Here is a 23,276-nt window from a genome sequence, read left to right on the forward strand (position 1 = left end):
CTGCTCTTGCTTAAACTAGTTTATCTTTTAGGTAATGGATGCCTACTATGATCAAGTTGTCTGCCCGAAGTCCAACGGAGCTGCTTTTTTGGCAGTGTGTAGGGGGAAGGTAACGTAACATCATTTATTTCATCTGAGATCAGATCGTGTAGTTGGTGGGGAAAAAAACATCACTCTGGATTTCAGGACATTTCTGTTCTGTGACTGTAATTATATGTGGGAAGAAACAGAAGTGGTAGGATGCCCTGAAGCCTTTTCAAAATTATGTCAGGTTTACGTATGCCTCGTTCCTGTTTTTTATGGAAGGGATACATCTTTGAGTTCTGTAAGGGGGATGAGGTTCATGCTTGTATTTCCTGTTGGCTGCTCACCAAAAACTCAACCCATTAGATGAGAACAACAGTTCTGGAAGAGAATTAAAAGAAACATTTGTAATCGAGCATGTTAGAACAACACTGAAAACCAAAGATATTGTTTAGCTTTAAAAATTTATGTTAACTTCAGGCCCTCTGGACACGTGTGATGGCCTTTCATTTACATTTTTCCGGTGCTGATAAGCATTTATGATATCAGTGGAAATAGTTGCAAAACCATTAATTGCTCGTAGAGCCTTTTTGCTACAGCATGATGGTGTTGGCTGAGCTGAGCTTTGTCAGGGCCTCCTAGAGGAAAAAGGAAGGTTTGAATTCCCAGTAATAAAAGCAGAAAATCTGGCTGAAGCTATTAAAAACATACTCATAAACAACACTTAGCTAGGAATTAAATTCAATAGAGAAAAAAGACCAGTAACTGCTGAATAGCTCTGAAATGGCACTTCAAGCCCTGTTTATAATGAAACTGTCTCTTCAGGCCAGTGAAGGCTTGGACTTTGCAGACATAAATGGACGAGGAGTCATCATCACTGGGCTGCCGTTTCCTCCTCGGATGGAGCCCAGAGTCGTGTTAAAGATGCAGTTCCTGGATGAGATGAAGAGAAGCGGTGCAGGTGCACAGGTAACGCTGGGCAGCTTGTTGCTGTTGGCAACTTCCTGTCATCGTTTCTTCCTCTTGTTTCTGAATTTTGGCTTTTGCTGTCCCCCCAACCTCATGGGACCATGAATATCCAGAAATCAAACAACCTTGGGAGTGTGTCACAAATACAATGAGGTATTTTTTCAATAACGTTAAGGCTTCCAAATTCTGCCTGCAGTGCTGTGTTCTCAATCAGTATAGGCTCAAAAATGACATAGTTAAAGTTTCAGTCAAAGTCTTTGTATGCCTGTTATCCATCTGTCTTGCTGAGGGAATATTTCATCCCGAGAGGGTGGGCAGGAAGAATTATTGCCTGTGCTGGCTGGTTTGGGGATTTTTGTTTTGGTGGTTTGAGGCAGCAGACATTGTTTGGTTTTGGTTTGGTTTGGTTTTTCTCCTGTTGCTTCAGGCATGAGAATGAATGACATTATAAATATAGTTTATTGTTCTGCAGGATAACTGCTAGGTCTTAAATAATATGGTGAGTCTATTGTACTACCAAGGCTGCCAGTGCGTCATATATTAAATAGCCCCTGGGTTGGATATTACCACTTGAATCTCCTGCGCACCATGAGTCAGGTGTGATATTCAAGCCAACCTGTATTTGGTTTTCCAAGGCTTTGAGGGATTTGTCTGTAGATCATTGGATAGATTTTTAAACTGTCTTTAGAAATAGTGACTGTACAGCACAGAGAATACATCGTACCTGGTAAATCATGTTAATTCTTTCTCTCTATCGCAGTATTTATCTGGGCGTGAGTGGTACAGCCAGCAAGCATCCCGGGCTGTTAATCAGGCCATTGGCAGGGTCATCAGACATCGCCAGGACTATGGTGCTATCTTCCTGTGTGACAACAGGTGAAACCTTGGCTTTAGAACATAAATATTCATCAACATCCTTATATCCCAACACAGGAACTGGTATTTTGCATGTAAATTGCTGTTTAGTGAAGGCTATGGTTCGTAAGTAAAGTATTTTATATAACAGGTTATATGAATGTTGCACTGCTTTAAGGAAGTAATTAGATTAGATTATCTTCTGCTCCCATAATATCTTGTCTGGGAGCTGCAGAAAGAGGTTAGTGACATTAATGTAAAATAAGCCAATCTGTTGAATTCATGTTTGTAATGCTACTGGAAGATACTTGATAATAATTTATCATTTTGTGCTTTTTCCATCTCTCACTTGAGAAGGCAGTCACTGGTACTGCAGTTTTTTGAGAGGAGGAGGATGAAAATGAGGAAAGATTATATTGCTAAAACAATATACAGTAGGTTAATATAGGTCATTAGTATTACATTAATATCAATTAATATAATACTTAATGTACTTTATGTGCAAAGCCCTTTTCTCCTGAGTGAAGACATAACCCTGTTACATTTATTGCACTGTTTCAGTCTTTTGTTGTCCTGCTGCTCCTCCCTTGTCCTCTTGGCCCCTGATCTAGCGTTTGTTTAATTCACATAGGCCAACCTGGCAAATAATTCTCTTCTTCCAATCCTGCCCAGGTTCACAAACGGTGATGTGAGAGGCAAACTGCCTTCGTGGGTCCGCCCGTACGTGAACGTTTATGACAACTTTGGGCATGCGGTCAGAAGCGTCTCCCTCTTCTTCCGTGTCGCTCAAGAAACTGTAAGTGTCCTAAAAATGTTTAATGTGGTTTTGTTCGTTGGGGTTTTTTTAATTGATAGTATTGGAACCTAGGAATACCAAGTCAGGTGAGAGGTGGGACAGGAGTTGCTCATCTTGTGACTTGTAGGCACTGGAAGCTTTACGGGAAAGGAGATACGCCTCGTTTTTCCTCAAGAGTGAGCTGGGACAGGATGTGCTGTCATGCTGTGCAACTCACTAGGTTAGATCACAAAAATAACTTCCTCTTCCAGGCCCTCTAAAATAAACACAGCTTTCGTTGGATGGTTTGCAAATACAGGAACCAACATTAGCATCAAAAAGCTTTCTACTTCAACCTTGGAGAGTGGGTGTATGTGTGAAGGAATCGGTCAAACCCTGAAGTTGAAATCTAAGCTGAGACAAACCCACCAGTTATTATTACAGTTCATCGCTGGAGCATTTTCATGAATAAGGCTTCTGTCTCGGCGTTGAGAAGCTCTTCTTCCCAGTAATAGTGCCTTCACTTAAAAAGTAATGTCGTAAAAACACTTTTCTAATTGACTGGAGAAAGTCATAGCAAAAAATGGGCTGGAAGCCAGAATGAGGACTTCGTTGCGTCCAAAATGGAGATTAAGATTAAAATAAACACTTAACATTTTACATACTCACTTGGATGACTTCCTGGAAGATGCTTTAGCCGATTACAAGTTGTTGAAAATAATGAGTTACAGATGGGTGATACTGGATGACTTGATGATCTTTTTCTGATCATAAATGAGAGTTTCATGGTAAATAAGAACCACAACCCAATGTGCTTTGCCGGAAGGAGCTGTGTTGCAGGGATAGTGTTAGCAGTTGTTCTTTAGCAAGGTCATGGCCCTTTTAGAGTAACCCTGTGTGAGAAACGCGCTCACAAGATGCAAATTTAGAGACGGATCAGTTCTGTGAAGCAAAGGTTTATTAGCAGCACGCTGGGTGCAGGAAGTGCTAATAGGTTGAGGTTTAGTTGTAGTAACATTCATTATCATAGCCACACATTTTACAAAGTTATTGACATACTCAGCAGTTTTCTGGGGAAATCTTTAACATCAGTTTCTGCCCGTTGTTGCATGCGCACTCAAATCCTGGGGTGGTCGTTGAGGGTCGCAGGGATGAAGACCCAGAGTCTTCTTCACTGTAAACTTTTCACCTTGATGGTCTCTGTGTAACCAGTCATGATTTAAGCCAGTTTCTTGCAGTTGTGTCAGCTCCTTAGTTCCTTACCTTCAAGGATGTTCTGCTCTTCTCAGCTTTGAAGCACCCTTCATTCTGTCTTGGAGGTTTACCTCTGTGAATGTAGAAATCTTCCAAGCCTTGACAGATCTACGGCCTTCACAAATACCCTAGAAGTTACCAACTCCATCTCAATTCCCCCTCTTTTTTTTCTTTTCCATATACAATGCGAGTTCTTTTGCTTTCCACTGTACCCCATTACCAACTAGGGTTTCACTGATTCATTTTTTTTATAAGATCCCCATCCTGTTATGTTCCAAAGCACCACATCTTATAAAACTTATTTCAAGACCTTAGCCGTGTTTCTATACCCTAATGCTTTAACAAATTCCTTCCCACACACAATTTCTCACTCCCGGTCACTTCATGCTAAGCCTGCTGACTGCACTTCATCAATATGTGGCATGTCCTAGTTGTTTGATCCTGTCATCAAAGCACGTACCTCCAGAATGCTAACAATCTTGCTGTCAAAGGTAATTTGGGAAAAAGCAGGTATCTTTAGGTTGTTGCTGAGGTTTTTGGTTGCAAAGGAAGTGGAGTGGAAGAGCAGCTTTTGCCTACGGTAACGTTTTTGTAAACTGCTTGCAGATGCCCCCGCCCCTGCCACAACGTCCTTCTGGCTCTGCTGATTCCCTCGGTGAAGGCGATACGGCAGCATCTACTTCATCTGAGCACACCCTCTCCCTGCAAAAAGCCAAAAACTTGGATGACCATGTTCCCAGTTTGAAGAGGAAAAGAAAGGGTAGGTTTGGGTCCTTGCGGATACTTTTTGTTGTTGTTGTTTTAAGCTGAATCAAAACAAGGAGGAGCAAGAAACCAGGTACTGGAATGGGAAAGCAAGGAGAGCTTAAAGACCAGTGTAAAAGTCTGAGCAGAAGGGACATAGCTCAGTGCTAGAAAATGGGGGAATCAGCTGCAACTGCAGAGCAAAGAGGCAGATGGGGCCTGAAAGTTACAGGAGGAGTTTGGAGGAACATCATGGATAACTCAGAAAAACAAGGACTGGAAGTCCATTTCTGAGCAGCACTGACTTATCCCACAGAATGGAAGAGGTACGTTTGAAAATGACTCTTACGCAGTCATCTGACTAAGAAAACAGAGTGCATTGACCTTGGAGCAAAGCAGTATTTTAAAATTTGTGTTTAGCTAATGCCAAAGAATACAGTATTGCTCATTCCACAAATGAAGCACAATTGCTGCAGCTGAAGTTCTTTCTGGAGGATCTCGTGTATGTTTTAGTAAGCCTTTTTATCCATTGATCCTAAGGCATTTTGAGGTTAAATATGATCATCAAGTTAAGGAAAACTTGAGAGAAGTCCACCAGGTTGTGGTGACAAATACTTGAGCCGTTCTGGGAGTGATTAACCAAAGCAATCTTCTCACTAAGGCATAAAATGCAATTTTGCAAGATGTGAAACAATAAATAAACCAACGCGTCTTTGTGGGTTGCTGTGTGAGATTTTAAAGTGTTACTAAGTCAAAGGAAAGCCAAGAGAGTATGTGGGGTTTTAATTTGTCATCTGTATTGTGCTGTGATGCCAGTAAATGGAGATGGAGCACCCAGCCTATGCGTGGAATATGAACAAGAGCTGGTCTCGCCTAGAAGAGAACGTGTTGGGCTCTTGGACGCGCTGGAGCGCAATGAGAAGGGCAGCGAAGATGCAGAGGAGGAAAACGAGTTGTTTGGAGAGGAAAAGGTAACAGCAATGATGCAGCAAAGCACTTGTTTGTAAGTAAAAATTGTAGGCTCTAAAGCAGAATGAGTTTGGCACTGATTTAAGAGTACCAGTTTAACCCTCTTTCAAGAAAAATTCACTGCACGTTCTCATAATTAAGCTTAATCCAAGGTTTTCCTTGCCAAATTCAACCAGATGACCAACAGGTCTCAGTACTTGTGCTGTGCTCCACAACTGATGACCACATAGACCCCTTACCAGGCTACCAGCAGCAGGGATATTAAACTGCTGGCTTGCAGGCTCAGTTTGGCCGATGCCTAACGTGTGGACTCCAGGTCTGCTGCAACGTACCACAGCCGTTCACTTAGGGGAAGAACACTGAAGGGAAAGTGTGGAGGTGTAAGGAGCATCTGGGGAATATCAAAGGAGGTCTAAGGGAGGTGGAGATCCATACAAAATAAAGGGAATGTCCAAGCTTGGAGAAACCCACGAGGATAGTGAATATTTAACTTGTGTGCAGCCAACTGAGAAATCAGCTCCATTACCCATGGGCTGCCATGACATAGGCACCAGAAATTTATTCTTTGGAAAGCCTGGCGCACCTCCAGAGCATTGGTAACTCAGCTACAGTATCTTGTTAACACAGCTGCACTGCTTTTGGCGCAGTTCCTGAAGTCAGATAAGTCGGTTCGGCGGTGAGTCACCTCATCTCCGCTTTGTCGTTTGGTGTTACTGCACATCTGTGGCTTGCAGAGAACTGAGGGGTCATCCTGTGCTGCACCTAAATCCGTGACCTCTGGCATGGGAGATGTGGGGAATCTCACAGTACCTCCAAGGGAGCCAGCTTTCACTGAGCCTAGCAGTGAGCTGATTTGGACTGATAATGGGGTTGATGTGCTTCCATTGCTCCTTTTCACCATCCCTCATAGTATCTGTGTTACCATTTTCTTCTTTTATCAAGGTTATATTCTACCCTTGTTTCCTAAATACTGGGATTTTAGCTGCTGTCATTCTGAAACAATTTGCTTGGGGTTGAAAAAGAGGAAAAGAAGCCTTTGTCATCTCAAAAATCAAAATACAAGATATAATCTCTGAATTGCTCTCCTGCAGTTTCTTCTCTTCCTTAGGGTTTTTAATGTGGTTGTTATTGGCTTGACCTAATATTAGAGACTCTGCTATTAAGCAATTCCACTCCTTTTGCTTATACCCGCTCACTTCTCTTCTGGAGCTTTGCATATCCCAGCATTCCCAGTCACTGCAGTACAAGCACAGCTCTGTTACTGGGAATCGGAGATGCTAAAAGCTTGTCAAGCCACAAGCATTTCTGCTGCTGTCTCATCCTTTCTGCCCTGATTTTCTGCGAGACTGCTTAGGCTTCCCTCCTCAGTAACCCCAAGAAAAGCCCAATAGAGGTTTTCTTCAGAAGAAAAATACTTCCAGGCAGGGAAGTGCAGGGGCACGTGAGTACACACAGGTATGTGCACGCTCTCAGAAAACAGATAGCTGTGAGTCAGCTTTGCTTCATCAGGAATCTGCATCCTCAAGACCACTTTTGTCTTTAATTTCCTCTGGTTTGGTCTTTCTGAATTGTCCAGTAAGTGATTACCTTCTAGAAGCACGTATGTGACCCGGGCTCTGTTGCAATAATTTAAGTTGCTTTGTTTCACTTCCTTGAATGCTGTCACAAACTGGATTTAAAAAGCTTTACTGCTGGAAATGGCTGAATTAAATGGACAATAACTTTGGAAAGCGTTTTTTTGATCTTCCTTCTTTTCTTTTAATCTTCACAGGCACACCGTCTGTCAACACTTTCCCTTCAGTATGAGAAGAGGTTAACTGATGAGCAGAAAGGAGGAAGGAAGAAAATAAAGCTAGTCAGCAATACAGTATGTGTTTTTGTGTCTGTGCCATCCCTTTGATCTGCAGACTGCTTTAATTTGAATTGGAAACTTCCAGGCAGACAGATGTCTGGTGCCAGAACAATTGTTTTTCTTCTCCAAATTCCAAATAATTCACCAATGCACATCTGAAATCTATTTCTGTCATGCTCTTTCTCAAATCTAGACATCACAGACCCAATCAAGCACAGGTCTGGGTAGGGCTGCTAGGTAAAAGGAATTGTTTTCTGGCATTGACTACCATGTGAACATCTCCCATTGACCAGGTGTGCTGGGTGGTTTCATTCTTTTTGATTAGAATAGAATAGCTCAGCTGGAAAAGACCTACAAAGGTCATTTAGTCCAGCTGCTGGTAGAGCCTCAAATGCTAGAACTGACCAGTTTTGGGTAAATGATCACATCCTAACCCCACCCGTGGTTGCTGTTGTGTGTTATTATATTGCACTGTCTGTACTCATTTAACTCATTATGCAGCTCATTGCTTAAAAATCACAAGAAATTCATGAGAATCCCCATGGTGACTGCATGTGCCAGTAGTTGTCCAAGGTACTGTCTGAACTGGGAGCTGGCTGTCCCTCACTCCCACTCAGCCAGCAGACGAAACTGATAGAAGTAGTGACATATCCTGAAGCTGATCGTATCCAAGGTGTGAGGAAGGGAGCAGGTTCATTGCAGAGGTTGTGTTTGCAGTTTGTTGCTGTCTGATGTCATGATGAGTCAGCCTAGCCCTCAAGGCTTGGAGTAAATGTAATTTCTCTTATTAAGCCTTCTCCTAAGAATAGAATTGAGCAATGAGACTTGGCTGCCTTCTCTAGGAATATTCCTCTGAAGCAGTCAGTTTTGTCAGCAGAGGTGAATAACATTTGCTCTTCTGTGAGGAAATGAGCACCACAGATGTTAGAGGGACAGATGTTTTAGAAATAGATACAACAACCAGCTGGGAAATTCACAATATGCTTGTGCCTCAGGAGATTGCCCCGTTGATGCTGCCTTTTTGTCATGAAGACACATGACAAGGGGCCAGTGGCTTTTATGTTTGAAATGTGTGAGCGCATTGTAATGCAGTCACCTTCATAAAGAAAGCGTTGCTCTGAATATTTTTCAAGTCCCTGTTGCTTGTGACTGTAGAAGAATGTTTCCCAACATGAGAGAGTAATCGAGCTTGCTCATCCAGAAATGTCTTAGAGGAACCAAAATGCTTGAACACCTTGAATTCTTTGTACCCCCTGCTTCATATGTTGTTTTTCTGGTGATTGGACATTTCCAGGAGTTAGAACAGTTAAATTTCTGTTTGTTCTGCGGCACTGAAGCTGTTTGGTTTGGTGTTTTTTGGAAATAACACATGGATATGGGGTGACTACCATAATTACAAGAGACCGTAATCTGTTAGTTGAAAGCATTCATTGTTCTGTGTGCTGGCAGACTTGTAAATACATTGCTTCCACCTGAGTTCATGTAAGAGTAACGCCAAGTTGTTCTATTTACTGCAAATCTTCCTGTCTTGGCAGCAAGCTGACAAGAAATCCGACCTGACGGAGCCAAAGAAAGCCCGAGCTACGTCGTACATCGCAACAGTGAAGAAGACTCTGAGCCGGGAGAACTACGATCTCTTCTCCAAAGCTCTTCAGCAATACAAGAAGACAGACGACTTCCATGCCATGTTATCTCAGATGAGCTCTCTCTTTATAGAGGATGAAAAGAAGCATGTCTTGTTACGAGGTATGATGACTTCCTTAGTATATTTGTGTGTGATGTGACCTTTATCTTTTAACTGGGCTTGGGTGTTTCAGAGGTAAGTGGTTTAGATTTGAGGTTCAAATCAATCAGGATGATAGTCGTTGATAGTCATCGTGTTATATCCCCAGGTCACACAGAAAATCTTCTCAATCTAATTATCATATGGTGGTTTATTCTTCACTAGTCTGAAAAAAAATCACTTTCCATGGAAGCTTGTGTTGTTTTAAACCTTGCCTAAAAGTAGTACAGCTTATTCCCTGTGCTGTAGGAGTAAGATCAAGAGTGTGGTCGTGTGAGTTGGATGGATGCATTCATAAGGGCTCAGTGTTAAAGCAGCAACTAAGTGGACAGAATAGATAGAGAAATTTTCTATTTAAATAATGGTGAGTATAAAGCAAGTGGTCTAGGCAAGCATGGATAGTTTACTGGTTTAGCTGGTATTTTCTTGGCTTCTGAAAATTGCGTTGACAGGAACTGGGCTCCCACCAACACTTTTTCCAGTTTAACTGTGTTTTCTCAGGATTTTCATTTCCCTCTCAACTTGGGAGCAAACGGGCAGATTTTTCTGTGACTTTTTCATCTGCTAAAATGCATAGTTATGCATCCTGTAAATTGTTTAAGGTTGATTTTAAGGCTAAGAAATGGGAAGATCAGTATGAGCACTTAGTACTAATAGTAGCCACAGTTTGTCTTCCAGTCTGCTGATCTTACTATATAAATAAGGAAATATTTGATTGCCAAATCAAGGCCTGAGTCTAGTTTTCAGAAGCAGCAGGCACCTGAAACCTAAAGTTCATTTGATGTTTTGGCTTCTAGTTGGCAGGCATTTTATGGGAAGTGAGGTGAGGTGTAAAATTATCAGTGTGTCAGTTATTCAAATATCAGCAGAGCAGATACTTTGACCCCACGGTTTATGAGGTAACTCGTGTCCTTTTGCTGCAGTTTCACCTAAGCTACTTCATTCTTCCAGTGAAAAAATCAGTCACTGCCTACTGATCATAATATTTCTGGAAGTTTGCATGATAGCTGACCTTTGGTAACTTCTAAGTGTGCTTGTTGTATAAATATTAGATAACAACACTTACATTTTAAGTTATTTAGCTGCACATTTTTATCTTCATGCTACCTAACCTAGAAGTCCTGCCATTGCAGGTGTCTGTGGCATTTATTACCTCTTGTGAACTGACCTTTTTCTCCCCCCCCCCGCCTCTTCTCTCTCTCTAATTGAAAGAATTTTACCAGTTTGTTCGACCTCAGCATAAAAAGCAGTTTGATGAAGCATGCTGCAATCTGACTGGAGCGGGCTGCGGCTACAAACCTGAGCACAGCCTCCTGCGGGAAGAGAGGCAGATCCTGGCCAAGGAAATGGGTGAGGATCCTGTTCCAGAACCGTGCAGGCATTTGTGTTGTTTGATGGACATTACCCAGTCTAAGATGCAGAAATGCAAAGATGGAAGGCAATTTAGTTTAATTAATATTGAGCCAAGTCTCTACTCTGCATGATCCTCTTCCTTCCCGTGAGCGTGCACAGATGCCTGAGCATAAGGCAGCGTTACTGCATAGTTAGTAATGATGCCATTTGATTTGAAAAAGGGGGTTTTAGAGATCTATTTAAATCATGAATCTGGTCTGTGGGTTTAAAAGCTTTGTGTGTATCTTCTTTGCTACCCACGTAGTGTCACCAGGATTGTGAGCAGAGGGTGATCGTGTCCTCAGAGAGCTTGTGAAATCCAAAACCCCAGCACAATAAAGTGCTAAAAAACCATGGTGTTAGCTCATCCCCACTTATCACAGAAATACATCTGCATCCTCAGGTGTTCTCAGCACAGAATGGCATCCTTTGAAGTGCACCATTCTGCGTTCGTTATTCCCTAAACTCACTTTTAATGGACTTATTTGATTTAACAGAAGAAAACCAGAGTCAGCAGAAAAGCATCTTCTCAAAGGACTCACGTGCTCAGCTGAACCCTGGGCTCCACCTGAACCGAGGAGGTTTCCACTTGACAACGGGACTGAATAGTGCAGGTACCCTTCATGTTAAACATAAACACAGTCCCACAGTAATATGTGTTATGTTTTATTTTGTCACCGGCTGTCAATTCTCCTGGTGGATCCAGTGTTACTGCGTTCACCTAGCCCAGTGGCTCGCTGCCTGTAGGCAGCAGTGGTGGTAATTCAGAATTTTCAGCAGGGATTGTACCAAACGAAACACAAAAGCCAAGAAATGAAATCAAGGTGGAGGTTAAAGAACCAACTAAAGCCAGAAGTTTGTGCTAGAGGCTGAGCTGGTGTGTGCCAGTGAGGGAAAGGGTGAGTTGAACAGGAGACTGCTGGGCTTCCTCTTTCTCCACGCTTCATGAAGGAGCCATTTAAGGAATATAATTTCAAGTTAGATCAATATGAACCTAGGTACGAATAAGAAAATAATTCCTGTTTTACTGTTGGTAATGTGTACACACCTCATGTGGACAGTCTGGGTTTTTTCTGTAGAAACAGGCACTAATTTACTAACACATTTACTAATCTGCATGCATTTCTAATCTCGTACTGTCCAGCATTTCTCTTTGAAGTCAAAGTCAAATCAGTTATGATTTTATTACAGATCTTCCTGAGAACAGCTGGGAAATTTTTGTGTTTCTCACAAGGAAATGAGTAGGATAGTTGGACAGCTTAGAAGCCTTTTCTTTAGAGGGTAAAGAGTAGTCAAAGGCTAATGTGTTCTTTTAAAACAAATAAGTAAATATAAAGACTGCGTTCCCTGGAAGGCTCTAAAAGCTTTTTGTGTATGAAGTCATGTTGTTTCTTTCGATTTGTTTTCCTGTTTTGTATTTGAAGAACATTTGCACAAAATTAGGTAATCATTTTGTTCTGAGGTCCATGAGATTGATTTTCATAGAAACTTGTTTCCACTAGAAGTACCTGAGAAGATATTACATAAATTTTATTGCTATTATTCTGTTCCTCACTTCTTAAGTAGGGTACGCTCCTGTGAAAGTATCAGCAAGCTGTACTATTAATAGGTGTGAGAAATCTATTCTATAAAATCACTTTCAACAGTTCGCTTGCCCATGTGTCAGGCCAGCATTGCTGGTTAACCCGGCTGTTTCAAGTGCTTCTGCTCCTTCAAAATGTAGCACAAAACCTGACTTACTGCTGACCTCCGTGCACGGTGTCTTCTGTGTCACCTTTTTCTCATTCCCCAGTGCCCATCTGACACATTGCTCCATTTAAAAGATCAAAAAAAACCTCCAGAAGATGCTAGAAGCGATTCCCAGAATGAATTTACTCAGGTTTCTTTGCTTCCAGGAGCAGGCCTTAACTTTGCCCAAGGCCATGCCAAAGGGTAGAGTGTGCTTGTGCAGGCAGCCTTGGCTTTACCACCTTGAAGTAGCCAGGACACTCCTCTGAATGAAAAGAGTTGATTTGAAGGAGTGACCAGTATCCCAGACTATGAGGAGTGGGAAGGGACCTGGAAAGCTCCCCCAGTGCAACCCCTGCCACAGCAGGATCACCACAGCAGTCACACAGGAACATGGCCAGGGCTTTGGGTGTCTGCAGACAAGGAGACTCCACAACCTCTCTGGGCAGCCTGGGCCATGCTCCATAACCCTCACACTCACAAACTTTGGCCTCATCTTCAGCTTGAACCTCCTGTGCTCCAGCTTGGGACCATTGCCCCTTGTCCTGCCATTGGCCATCCCAGAGCAGAGCCTGGCTCCTTCCTCCTGACACTGCCCTTTCCCAATGGATCCCCAGGAATGAGGGCACCCCTCAGGCTCCTCTGCTCCAAGCTCAAGAGCCCCAGCTCCCTCAGCTGCTCCTCAGCAGGAGATGCTCCACTCCCTCCAGTTTGTCTCTTCCTCCCCCAGCCCTGCTCACGTGTGGTTTTTGTTTCTCAGGACAGAATGCCAGCCAAGCTCCAAGGAAAGACACTGAAAAAGCTTCAAGCTCCAGGAAAGATCACCACCAGGTCCTCAGGACAACTTATCTCAACGATGTGAAAAGGGCTTTGACCCAAGGCACTTACAGCCGCTTCTATGAAGCGTTGTTAGCTTACAAGAGGACGGATAACTACGATGCCATGGTGTCTGTGATAGCAGCCCTCACCACTGAGAGGCCAGAAGACTTCCATCTCCTACAAAGTAAGGGATTTTTTTTAATACTTATGATTAATTTTAGTTGAAAAGAAGACGTAGGTGCTGTGGTCTCATGTGAGCAATAACGTTTCCCTGGTCGTTAGTCTGCAGATTTTCCACTTTTAGGAAAAACTTGTCGTATTGGTAAACTTCACCTCTGCCATCTTTTGGTTTAGCAAACCAAATAAATGGTGCAGCAGGAAAGAGGTGTTAAAGAAGTGACAAGGTTATAAAATGTTAGATCTGTTTGTTCACTTAGAAACTATCCATTAAAATCATCAGGTAAGACCTCAGTAATTCCAGTCCTAACCTTCAGTTAGGAAGTTAGTCCTTCAGTCAAGTCAAATGATTTTATTACCTTTTTGGTCTCCCAACTACTCCAAGTGAACTACTCTTTAGAAAAGACAGCGCTGACTGTTGAACTGACTCAGTTTTGTTCTCCTGATCGCTAACTGCAGTGCTGGCACTAAGGGCTTAGATCGTTTCCAGGTTTGGGGATTGGCAATCACGCTTTTGATTCACTCCTCTTCTACAGAGCATCATGTGGGAATAGTTGTGGAACCATGTCATTATTTAGTATCCTCATCATTCATAATCATCCTCTAGAAGTGTCAAGCTGATACTTTTCTTAGCAGTGGTTTGGTTTGTGGTTTTTTTTCCTTTCCTGGATTTAATGATGAAAGAATTTAGGAATCTACAAGTCTTAAAAGTTTGAAATTGGGCTTTATTGTTTAAAAAAGAAAGAGAAGAGGGATTATAGGGTGGTCCTGATTGCTTGGATGGAGACATCTTGTCCTGTGCTATGGGACACCTCAGTTCCCCTTCTCCCATGTCTGGTGTCAACTCCTCTGTAGTAAATGATCCATACAGCTGGGAAATGCTGATGTACTTTCATTTGTCATCTTCAGGTAATAGCAATAAGTGTTCCATTGACCTTGAGCAGATGTGATAATCTCCAAATGCGTAGTAAATCATTCTTTTCTGATGCATTAACTAGACAGATTAGTTTTGACACAGTGAAGAGTGGGAGGTAAACTGAGTGTGGTGCTGTGAGTCATAATCTCCCCCTGAGCATTCTTTCTCACACACACAGTATTTTCACTAAGCAAATATTTTGACCTCGGAAGACTTTGTGGTAGAATTGTCTGTGCTTGGCTCTAAGTCACAACTGGGATTTTTTTAGGATTTCTGTCTGTGTTGTGAATCCTTGCCAACCAAACACTAATAAGAAATTCCCATTCTGGGGGAGTCTTTTCAGATACGGTGTATCTACCTGATTTTGCTAGATCAGTTTTGAGGTGAAGAGCTGAATTTCAAAGTAAGTTGAGGTTATTTTCAATACTAAATACTCATCTGCCTTCTGGCAAGGTAAACTCCATAAAATCAACGAAACCATCAACTTTTCCACCAACCTGAAGATACTCTGAGGATTATGACTGATCAGCTTCCAAAGAATTTCACCCCTCCAAAGCAAGGACTCTTCCATGGCCAGGCATTTCTCTTCCTGTGCATTTGACTGGACTTTGTTTTGGACAGGGTTTTACATGTTTGTGCGCCCTCACCACAAAGAGAGGTTCAAACAGATGTGCAAAGATGTGACTGGAATGGTGTGTGGCGAGGGCGAGAAGCAACCGCAGCACCAGGTGCCAGGGGAAGGGAGCCCTCCAAGTTTGGAAAGCTGCTGCATTAAGGAAGAAAACACCCACGTACAAGGTTGGGAATGCACGTTTGTTTGAAGTTTAGCATCTTATTTATTGTTGTTATGGGTAGCGTCCAACTGCCTTCACTGTGGGCTAGGGCCTCCCTCCACTCAGTGTGTAAAGGAAGATCAAAGCAGTTGGCTGTGTCCAAATGCTCTTAACCCAAAACCAACTCAGGTGCGAGAAGGTGATGTGAGATGGGGAAGTGCAAGGAAACAAGAAAGAAAATGAGTTACAGTGCCATTTTCCTTATACTCTGATGTGAGTTATGGGTGAAGGCAGAATTTTTATGTCTGAGTGGATTGGGAGCAGAAGTGGATCAAACTCCACTGTGTCTTGGAAGAATTTCCACAGAACTATTTCAATATAAAGGGTTCCTTTCAGTAATAATGCATGCGTTGGTATCAGAAACTTCTGTTACCAAGCAGTATGGCATTAAAGCAATAGTTATTCAGTGTTTTTCTTCCTACACAATGAGAATCCCAGCATGTCAGGAGTTGGAAGGGACCTGGAAAGCTCCCCCAGTGCAACCCCTGCCACAGCAGGATCACCAGAGCAGTCACACAGGAACACGGCCAGGGCTTTGGGTGTCTCCACACAAGGAGACTCCACAACCTCTCTGGGCAGCCTGGGCCATGCTCCATAACCCTCACACTCACAAAGTTTGGCCTCATCTTCAGCTTGAACCTCCTGTGCTCCAGCTTGGGACCATTGCCCCTTGTCCTGGCATTGGCCATCCCAGAGCAGAGCCTGGCTCCTTCCTCCTGACACTGCCCTTTCCCAATGGATCCCCAGGAATGAGGGCACCCCTCAGGCTCCTCTGCTCCAAGCTCAAGAGCCCCAGCTCCCTCAGCTGCTCCTCAGCAGGAGATGCTCCACTCCCTCCAGCATCTCTGTGGCCCTGCTGGACTCTTTCAAGCAGTTCCTGTCCTTCTGGAGCTGAGGGCCCAGCACTGGACACAAGATTGCAGCTGTGGTGTGAGCAGGGCAGAGCAGAGGGGCAGGAGAACCTCTCTGCCCTACACCCACCCCTTCTCATCCACCCCAGGATGGCGTTGGCCTTCTTGGCTCAAGGGCACATTGCTGCTCATGGGCATTGCTGCCACCAACACCCCAGGGCCTTTCCAGCCACTCATCCCCAAGCCTGTAGCGCTGCATGGGGTTACTGAGAACTTACTGTACTTACTACTAATTGTGTTTTGCAGAGCCTGTGTATTGTGTTCTGCATTACAGTGTTTTGTATGCTCACTTGTTTTGTTTTTTCTGTAACCAGACACAGCCCATTTGAAGAGTGAGATGCCAGAGAAAACTCAGAGAAAGATTTCCTCCTTCTGCTTTAAGCAGGAAAGCAAACCTGAGTTGTCAACTATCAAAGTATCAGAAGAAACCATTAACGTGAGAGCAGCCACAAGCTCTGGAGCTGTGCCTATCTTTCCCCTAGAGATGGAGCCAGAGTATGGTAGGTATAGGTGAGATTTTTGGATGTAATTCTCTAACACTGGGAAACAAGTAATAGAAACGAGCATTATGCTGATGGGCTATTAAATGATGCCTGGTTCATGCCTGTATTTGCTCAGGTGCAATACTGCTCGGTGGGGTTTGCTAAGCAGAATTTGTACTTTCTGCCACTTGCTCGTGTTCTTTCAAAGCACTTCATTGTCTGGGCTGCAATGAGGTAATCGCTTCCCGAGAACTTACGTATTTTTCTTGACAACTTCCTTATAAAGCGAGGATGTAACCTGGGTTTCTGAATGGGGCTGTGAAGCACCCGGAGCCTGAGTGAGGTCACCTGAAAGGAATAATGTAACAGGGCCAGGTATTGCATGGGGTATTGTAAAGCTCCTGGTCACCGTTTTCTGCGCAGCACCGGAAAAACGTGAGAATTTCACAGGTGATTACTGGAATGTAGTCATTTCCTCCCTCTCTTTCTCTCTCCCCCTTTCCCTGTGTCTGTCCCTTCTGTTCTAGGGAGATACCAGTGCTCTAACTGCAAATCTGAGGACGATGTGCCTTTTAAATGTCCGTTATGTGACTTCACTTGCTGCAAAACATGCTGGGAGCAGTTCTTACAGGTTATCTGGTTTATTGGTTTCAGTTTTTCCTGAAACTGCTGCTGAATTCTGTGCTTTTCAGGAGAACCACGTGGACAGCCCTGGAAAGAGAATTCCTCAGTTTACAGAGAGAGGACATAAATCCCAGTGGAAGATTTACCACTTGTTTCATTATTTTCCACGTTCTGCAGTGTGATTGGAGGCAAATCTCTGCCTTAGGCTGTGGTTTTTACACCCTTCCATCTCCTTCTGAGCTGCCTGTACGTGTTTTCATGTCTACAGCTACGCAGGCAACAAGCTGTGCAGTCAACTTGAGAAAAATAATTTAGTTTTACATCTAAGCCTTTATTTTAATTTTTTTTCCTTGCTTAGTTTTGTAATTTCCCCCATCCAAAACCCTACTGTAAAGCACTGTCATGAGATGAGGAGAACTGGGAACAGGCTGCCTAGGGACGTGTTTGAGTCACCATCCCTGGAGGTATTTAAGATGTGTAGACATGGTGCTTAGGGACATGGCTTAGTGGTGAGCTTGGCAGTGTTAGGTTAACTGTTGGACTCTGTGATCTTAATCTAAATTTCTATGAATGTCTAATTTGAAATTCATGCCTCAGATATCTCCTGTTATGTTGTCCTTTGGTTTTCCTGGCTGAGTAAACTGGTGGTTGAAATTCTTAGGGTGTGAGGATGTAACTGATCCCACAGTGCATGTGTTTGGTAGCATCTTGCCCAATGTTTGGTTCGGCAGCCAGGTGTTAATAATCTGTGACCCTGGGTTTGGAAGCTCAGTACAAGAGTTGAGTGGTTTCTAATCATTCATAGGCGATGAAGAAGGCTGTGATGAAGAATCGATGGGGCTCAGGAACCTATGAAAACAATACAGAAGGAAAAGACACTTCTTCAACTTGGGAATCTATAAGCAAGTACAAAATAATCAGTCACTCCACATTCTGGAGGAAGGTCTTTTTCTCAGGAAGAAGACACTGAATTATGTCAGTTTAGTGTAGAAAATGAAGAAGATACTAACATCCAAATAAAAGATAGCAACCAATGCAGACTCTGTCCAAGAAGAATATAAATGATGTCCAGACTGATGTTCTCAGACATACAGCTCCTAGAGGGAATGCAGAATAGCTGTTCAACTAAATTTCATTCTCAGTCTTATTTCTTTTAAAATGATAAAATAAGAAGCTGTTGGATATGTAAGGTAGTCCAAGAAAGTCCAAGAAAGCCAAAGGAAGGCATCTCGTGTTTGCTTGCAGTCAAACCAATTGCCTTGGATGGGCATTACAGCTGAATACTCAGTTTTTCCTTGTTCAGCCCTGTTATACTTTGGTGTCAGTCTGACAGTCGGTGTATTCCACTTCACAAGAGACTCTGGGAACATCATGACAAGGATTCTACTGGCATGTGTTTATAATCTCTGCTGCTTGAGACGTGGGTTGATTAAGAAACAGAATGAGCTCTCTGGGGAGTTTCTTTTGGTTAGGCAAGCATTTGTTATTCCAAAGGGCGATTGTTATCTCAGCCCATAGATTTTATAAGTGTCTGGGGAAAGTGTCCCTTTTGCCAGTAAGATGTAGCTTGTAATAGTTGTCTCATCAGATTAAGTATCCACAAAATTAGAACTGTTGTATATTGAGCAATTATACTGCCCTGTTCTGTGGGTTTTTGTCTTGAAATTGGTAATTCTGAGGTCTGGTTTTCTCCTTAGTCCCTAAGTTAATGTGCATTGTAATAGCTCATAAATCCCAGCTTGCTCAGCTGAGGACTTGGGGTTTGTCTGTTTTGGAGGAAGAAGCCTGCGGGGTGACCTCATTGCTCCTACAGCTTCCCAAGGAGAGGAGAAGTGGGAGGTGCTGCTCCCTTCTCATAGTATCTGGTGGCAGGAGGTGTGGGAGCGATTCAAAGCTGTATCCGGGGCAGTTCACACGAGGTATTAGGAAACGTTTCTTTACTGAAAGTGTGGTCAAACACTGGCCCAGGCTTCCTAGAGAGGTGGTTGATGCCCTCGATGTGCTTGAACTTTTGTTCAGCCCTGAAGTGGCCAGGCAGTTGGACTGTAGGTGATCGCTGTAGGTCCCTTCCAACTGGAAGTGTTTTTTCTATCCCATTCAGGTATCCAATACAAAGCTGTGTTTGAGGAAATGAGTCATTCCCCATGGGTCATTTGCAATTAATGACTTCCATATTTACCTGAATAACCTTGGTAGTTACAGTGAAACTTCATCCCACGTTGTACCAGGTGATTGCAGGGGAAAGAAAATACCTCTGTTTTTTCTTAGCAAGGTGAACCAGAGCTTTGCTTTGTGGTAGCACAGCACAGCCCTGTGAGGTGAATGTGGCCTCATAGTTTGTAAGGATCGGGAAGGACAGAGACCGTTTGAAGCAAATAATCAGGATGTAATAGCAGATGGACAGACCTTTACTCTGACTCAGTACAACCCAGTGCTCTGTCTCTGACGGTGGCCAAAAAAGAGTGGCTAGGAAAGGATAAAAGAGCATGGCAAGCGTGAGGGATTCCTGCAGGTGATCTCTCAGCCCCGGAGCTATTTGCAGCACAAAAACTCCCTGAGTCAAAGGTCTCTTTTGTATAACAAGAAGCCTCTGATGCATTTCCATCGCATTGTCCCATTCCCTTTGAAAACAAATGAACTTGTCACCCGTGTCGTGCAGCGAGCGCTCCCGCAGCTCACCCAAACGTTATGTAAAGAACCGTCTCCTTTTTGTTGTTGTCATTTTGAACCCGCTTCTCGCTACTTCAGTTTAACGCCCTGCTTGTTTAAAAAGGACTAACAAAATATTCTCCTAGTCTCAAGAAAATGCATCATGGCTCTCCCATCCTTCAGCAGTGCAGCTTTGGAGTCTTCCTACCTACGCCAGCAGTGTGATCCGTTTGCCTCCTCCATAGCATACTTCAAAGCCCTTATCTCTAAAAATACAGGGGTTTCTTGTTCTGTACAACAAACTGTTGTGTGTGGGGGATGCAAGAAGCATCTTCTCACCAGCTGAGACCTTTTGCTCCACTCTTCAAGCACTTCTCGAGGCTCAGCATGACTGATGTTCTGTAGCCTTTCAGTGAGCATGAAGCTGTCATCCCATCACCTTTTCTTACCTCACTCGTGGCATAGCTCTCTAGTGATAAATCCTTCTCAGTCTACAGTAACGTTAGCTTGCTTATGATACATTTCAAGTGTGGTTTGGTTAATGAAAGGTCAAATACCTTGTCGTTTGGGGTGTTACTTGAGGACTGATGGAGAGAGGCACCTCTCCCAGTGATGAGGCAAAACTGGTCTCCACTACTCACGCAGATGAGAAGGAAGAGCAGCCTGGTTGAGTGCCCAGGATTGCAAACAGGAAGATAATTCCATGTTTCCCTGAAACCAATCCCAGAGGAACCATCTCCTACCGCTGCCATCCACATTCCTACCCCTGCATCGTGCAGATGATTGACTCCCTCTGTGGCAAGGGATCCGTGTGTTTGGGATGGAGGTGCCGTACCAGCAGGAAATGAGCGAGCAAGTTTGTTGAGGCTGAGCTCTCATCAGATGGCATCGGCCTTTGTCACCACTGACTGGGCTGGATGGGGAAAACTCATCTTTTTGTTTTTGCTAACAAGTTACTCACTGTGTTTTTTCCACTTGAAAGCACTTTGGTGTGTATTGTCCTACGAGGAAGTGACTAACAGCCTGTCATTCAAACTGCAATGACTTGGAGCTTTCGAATCGCGGTGTCTCTTCCAATTCAGTGTTTCACTGAAAGAGCTTAGTGGTGGGGAGAGGCGGTGAATAATTTGGGAATGACTTGGAGCAGCACGCAGCTCCCCTGGCAGCTGGAGGGGTATTAGAGGGATTAGTGCTGGTGATTTTCGGTGCATTAGGGGAAGCCTTGCAGAGCCTGTGCCAGCAGACGCTGGGTTTTGGGTTTGGTTTTCTGTGCAGAGGCCTGGTGCTGCTTTTCAGTGTTTAAATGCATCATTTATTCATGCTCTTTTTGCAGGTATTTCCTGAGACTGAGTAGTTGTTTTCATTTGGACTATCTGTAATATGGGCAAACACAAGATTTCACAATTAAATAGTGCACTTAAAATTTTTGGAGCTCTTTACCTCCCAGTAGACAGTGGTTTGTCAAAGGGAGTTTTCCTCTCCCTTTCCATTTAGAGTATTTCAATTCATGTTTCTGGAATCAAACTATTAGTGCCTGAGCCTACTTTGCAGCCTATACCTCTTGTTGCAGTGATGAACTTCCATAAGAAAGCCTGCACAGTGTCCCTGATGTAGGTAACCCTCACTTTAGCCTGCTGAGCTGGCAATTTCCTCCCAAAAATGACATTTTAAACACATTTTTGTTACTATTTCACTTTGGAAACAAGCAGAGCATTTTAGTTTTCCCAGTTATTTGCAAGCTATCTAAAGAAGTAAAAAGTTGGGGGTTTGTGATTGGCTCAAGCGGCTGAAGACCACACTTGGAAATTTAAGATTAGTGAAGAAGCAAACTGAACCCTGTTGGAGAAACGGTTGCCTCGTGTACCCAGTCCTCTGCTGCTGACAGAGAAAGGTGTGGGGTGGTATGAGAAATAAATGTACTTGGTTCCCCCACAAAACTCATGGTCACGACCAGATTGTGTCACCAATGTCCTGATACAGCCAGGAGATCGCTTCCTTCTCACCTGTGCAAGAGGAAGCAGCAGTTCAGGGAACTCGCCAGCCGTCTTACGAGGCTTTACCAACAGCAACGACATCTGCACCTCACAACAGCTCCTTCTCTATTTCCTCATTCCTGTATTTTAGCCTTCCAGCTATGTCGTAGCTGTCATTAACGGGAGGTGACTGCTGCAAAGGTTGTTGCTTGCTTTTTCCTCCTTTTCTTCCTAGCAGTGGAATAACAGCCTGCACGGTAACACTGCATTTAAACACCATAGATAGGATATCTTGGGGACTGTCAAAGGGCTGGCATGGCTTGTAGCTCATATTGGATCATTGCAAACTTGGTAGAGAAATTGAATCTCTTCTCTGTGTATTTTATTTGTTTCTAAAGGTGGTGAGGAAGTGCCCGGAGTGCCACAGTGATGTGAAGAAGCAGCGATTAATCCAAGCTTTCTTCTGGTTATAACCTCACCAACAGAAAGGGCGAGTATTTTGGGACCAGCAGGAAGCAGTGGCTGCGCTCTGGCTCCTGAGCTGAATGAGAGCAGGATGGAGGTGCATTTAAATATCTTTAACCCTCAGCTATTGATTGCACACCAGACACCAGCACGTGTCATTGCTTCCTACAGAGGTGACCAAGCCTGAAAGGTCTCATCAGCCAGGAGACAAAGCAGAACGTTGGAGATAAGGTTGATTTCTTACTTATTTTGGCCTGGAAACTCTTTTGTGGCTGCTCTTAGGTCAAAGTTGTGTGTCCTGGAGGCAGATGTTGTTCATGAGCCCTTCAGGTAACAGCAGATCCTGGAAAAGCCCCAGCAGCAGTGCAACAGTGGAACTACTCATGAGCTGAATAACGAGGCCGTACCCGTCCCTGCCGCTCTGGTGTTCCTGGAAGGGTGATTCACGGCCCTGCTTGGTGTTTGGCACCGCCTGCCGTCTCCAACACCAGAGGATGCTGAGAGAATGACTTCTAAAAGCAAATTCCCGTGGTTAGGTGGTGAGCACAAACTGCCCTTGCAGCTGCTGTGTGCCCCAAGGCCCCGTTCCTTCCATCGTGCTGGGAATTCGGGGAAACGTGGCTTTATTTCCTGCTCAGTATTGCGACTTCCACTGTGCCTGTGTTAGCTGGCATTTGCTTTCCAGGAAGAAAAAGGAATTAATTTCAAATAAATCAAGTTAATAAAAAAAGGTCCTTAATACTCCCACTCTCTGTGAGCAGTGGATAGAAGTGGTTAACCCGAAAAATTATACCAATTTTATATTTTCAGTAGCTGCTGTAAATTCAACTATAAATAAAACCATTGTTGTCCTAACTGGGTTTTGTTTCATTTACTTTTTTTTTACCAGATATAAAATCATTGGGTAGTGAGTCCCAATGGCCCTGGTGGGAGAAGTGGAGAGGTTTATGGTGTGGGATTTTTTGGTGCTTGAATGTTTTTGACCAAAAAAAAAAATCAATGGAATTTTGGGAAATTTTATGTTAATAATTTGATAAAATTGAAAGGTGAGCTGCGTTTTACCAAAAATTTCAATGGCTTTT

General features: G+C 43.5%; 1 protein-coding gene across 1 annotated transcript in view; it reads left to right on the top strand.

The window, feature by feature from the left end:
* Positions 1 to 22,202, top strand: part of LOC104536135 (regulator of telomere elongation helicase 1-like) — a gene marked incomplete at its 5' end in the record, with an annotated part of 36,583 nt that extends 14,381 nt beyond the window's left edge. Inside the window, 14 exons of the mRNA XM_010178674.1 lie at positions 32 to 109; positions 850 to 993; positions 1,754 to 1,869; positions 2,521 to 2,644; positions 4,484 to 4,633; positions 5,425 to 5,592; positions 7,362 to 7,457; positions 8,978 to 9,188; positions 10,438 to 10,575; positions 11,115 to 11,231; positions 13,106 to 13,348; positions 14,879 to 15,055; positions 17,011 to 17,114; positions 22,128 to 22,202. Of these exons, the coding sequence (XP_010176976.1) occupies positions 32 to 109; positions 850 to 993; positions 1,754 to 1,869; positions 2,521 to 2,644; positions 4,484 to 4,633; positions 5,425 to 5,592; positions 7,362 to 7,457; positions 8,978 to 9,188; positions 10,438 to 10,575; positions 11,115 to 11,231; positions 13,106 to 13,348; positions 14,879 to 15,055; positions 17,011 to 17,114; positions 22,128 to 22,202 (1,941 nt within the window). The remainder of the gene's footprint in view (positions 1 to 31; positions 110 to 849; positions 994 to 1,753; positions 1,870 to 2,520; positions 2,645 to 4,483; positions 4,634 to 5,424; positions 5,593 to 7,361; positions 7,458 to 8,977; positions 9,189 to 10,437; positions 10,576 to 11,114; positions 11,232 to 13,105; positions 13,349 to 14,878; positions 15,056 to 17,010; positions 17,115 to 22,127) is intronic.
* Between the last annotated feature and the right edge of the window lie 1,074 nt (positions 22,203 to 23,276).

This window comes from Mesitornis unicolor, unplaced genomic scaffold, assembly GCF_000695765.1.
Source record: "Mesitornis unicolor isolate BGI_N332 unplaced genomic scaffold, ASM69576v1 scaffold20332, whole genome shotgun sequence".
NCBI lineage: Eukaryota > Metazoa > Chordata > Aves > Mesitornithiformes > Mesitornithidae > Mesitornis > Mesitornis unicolor.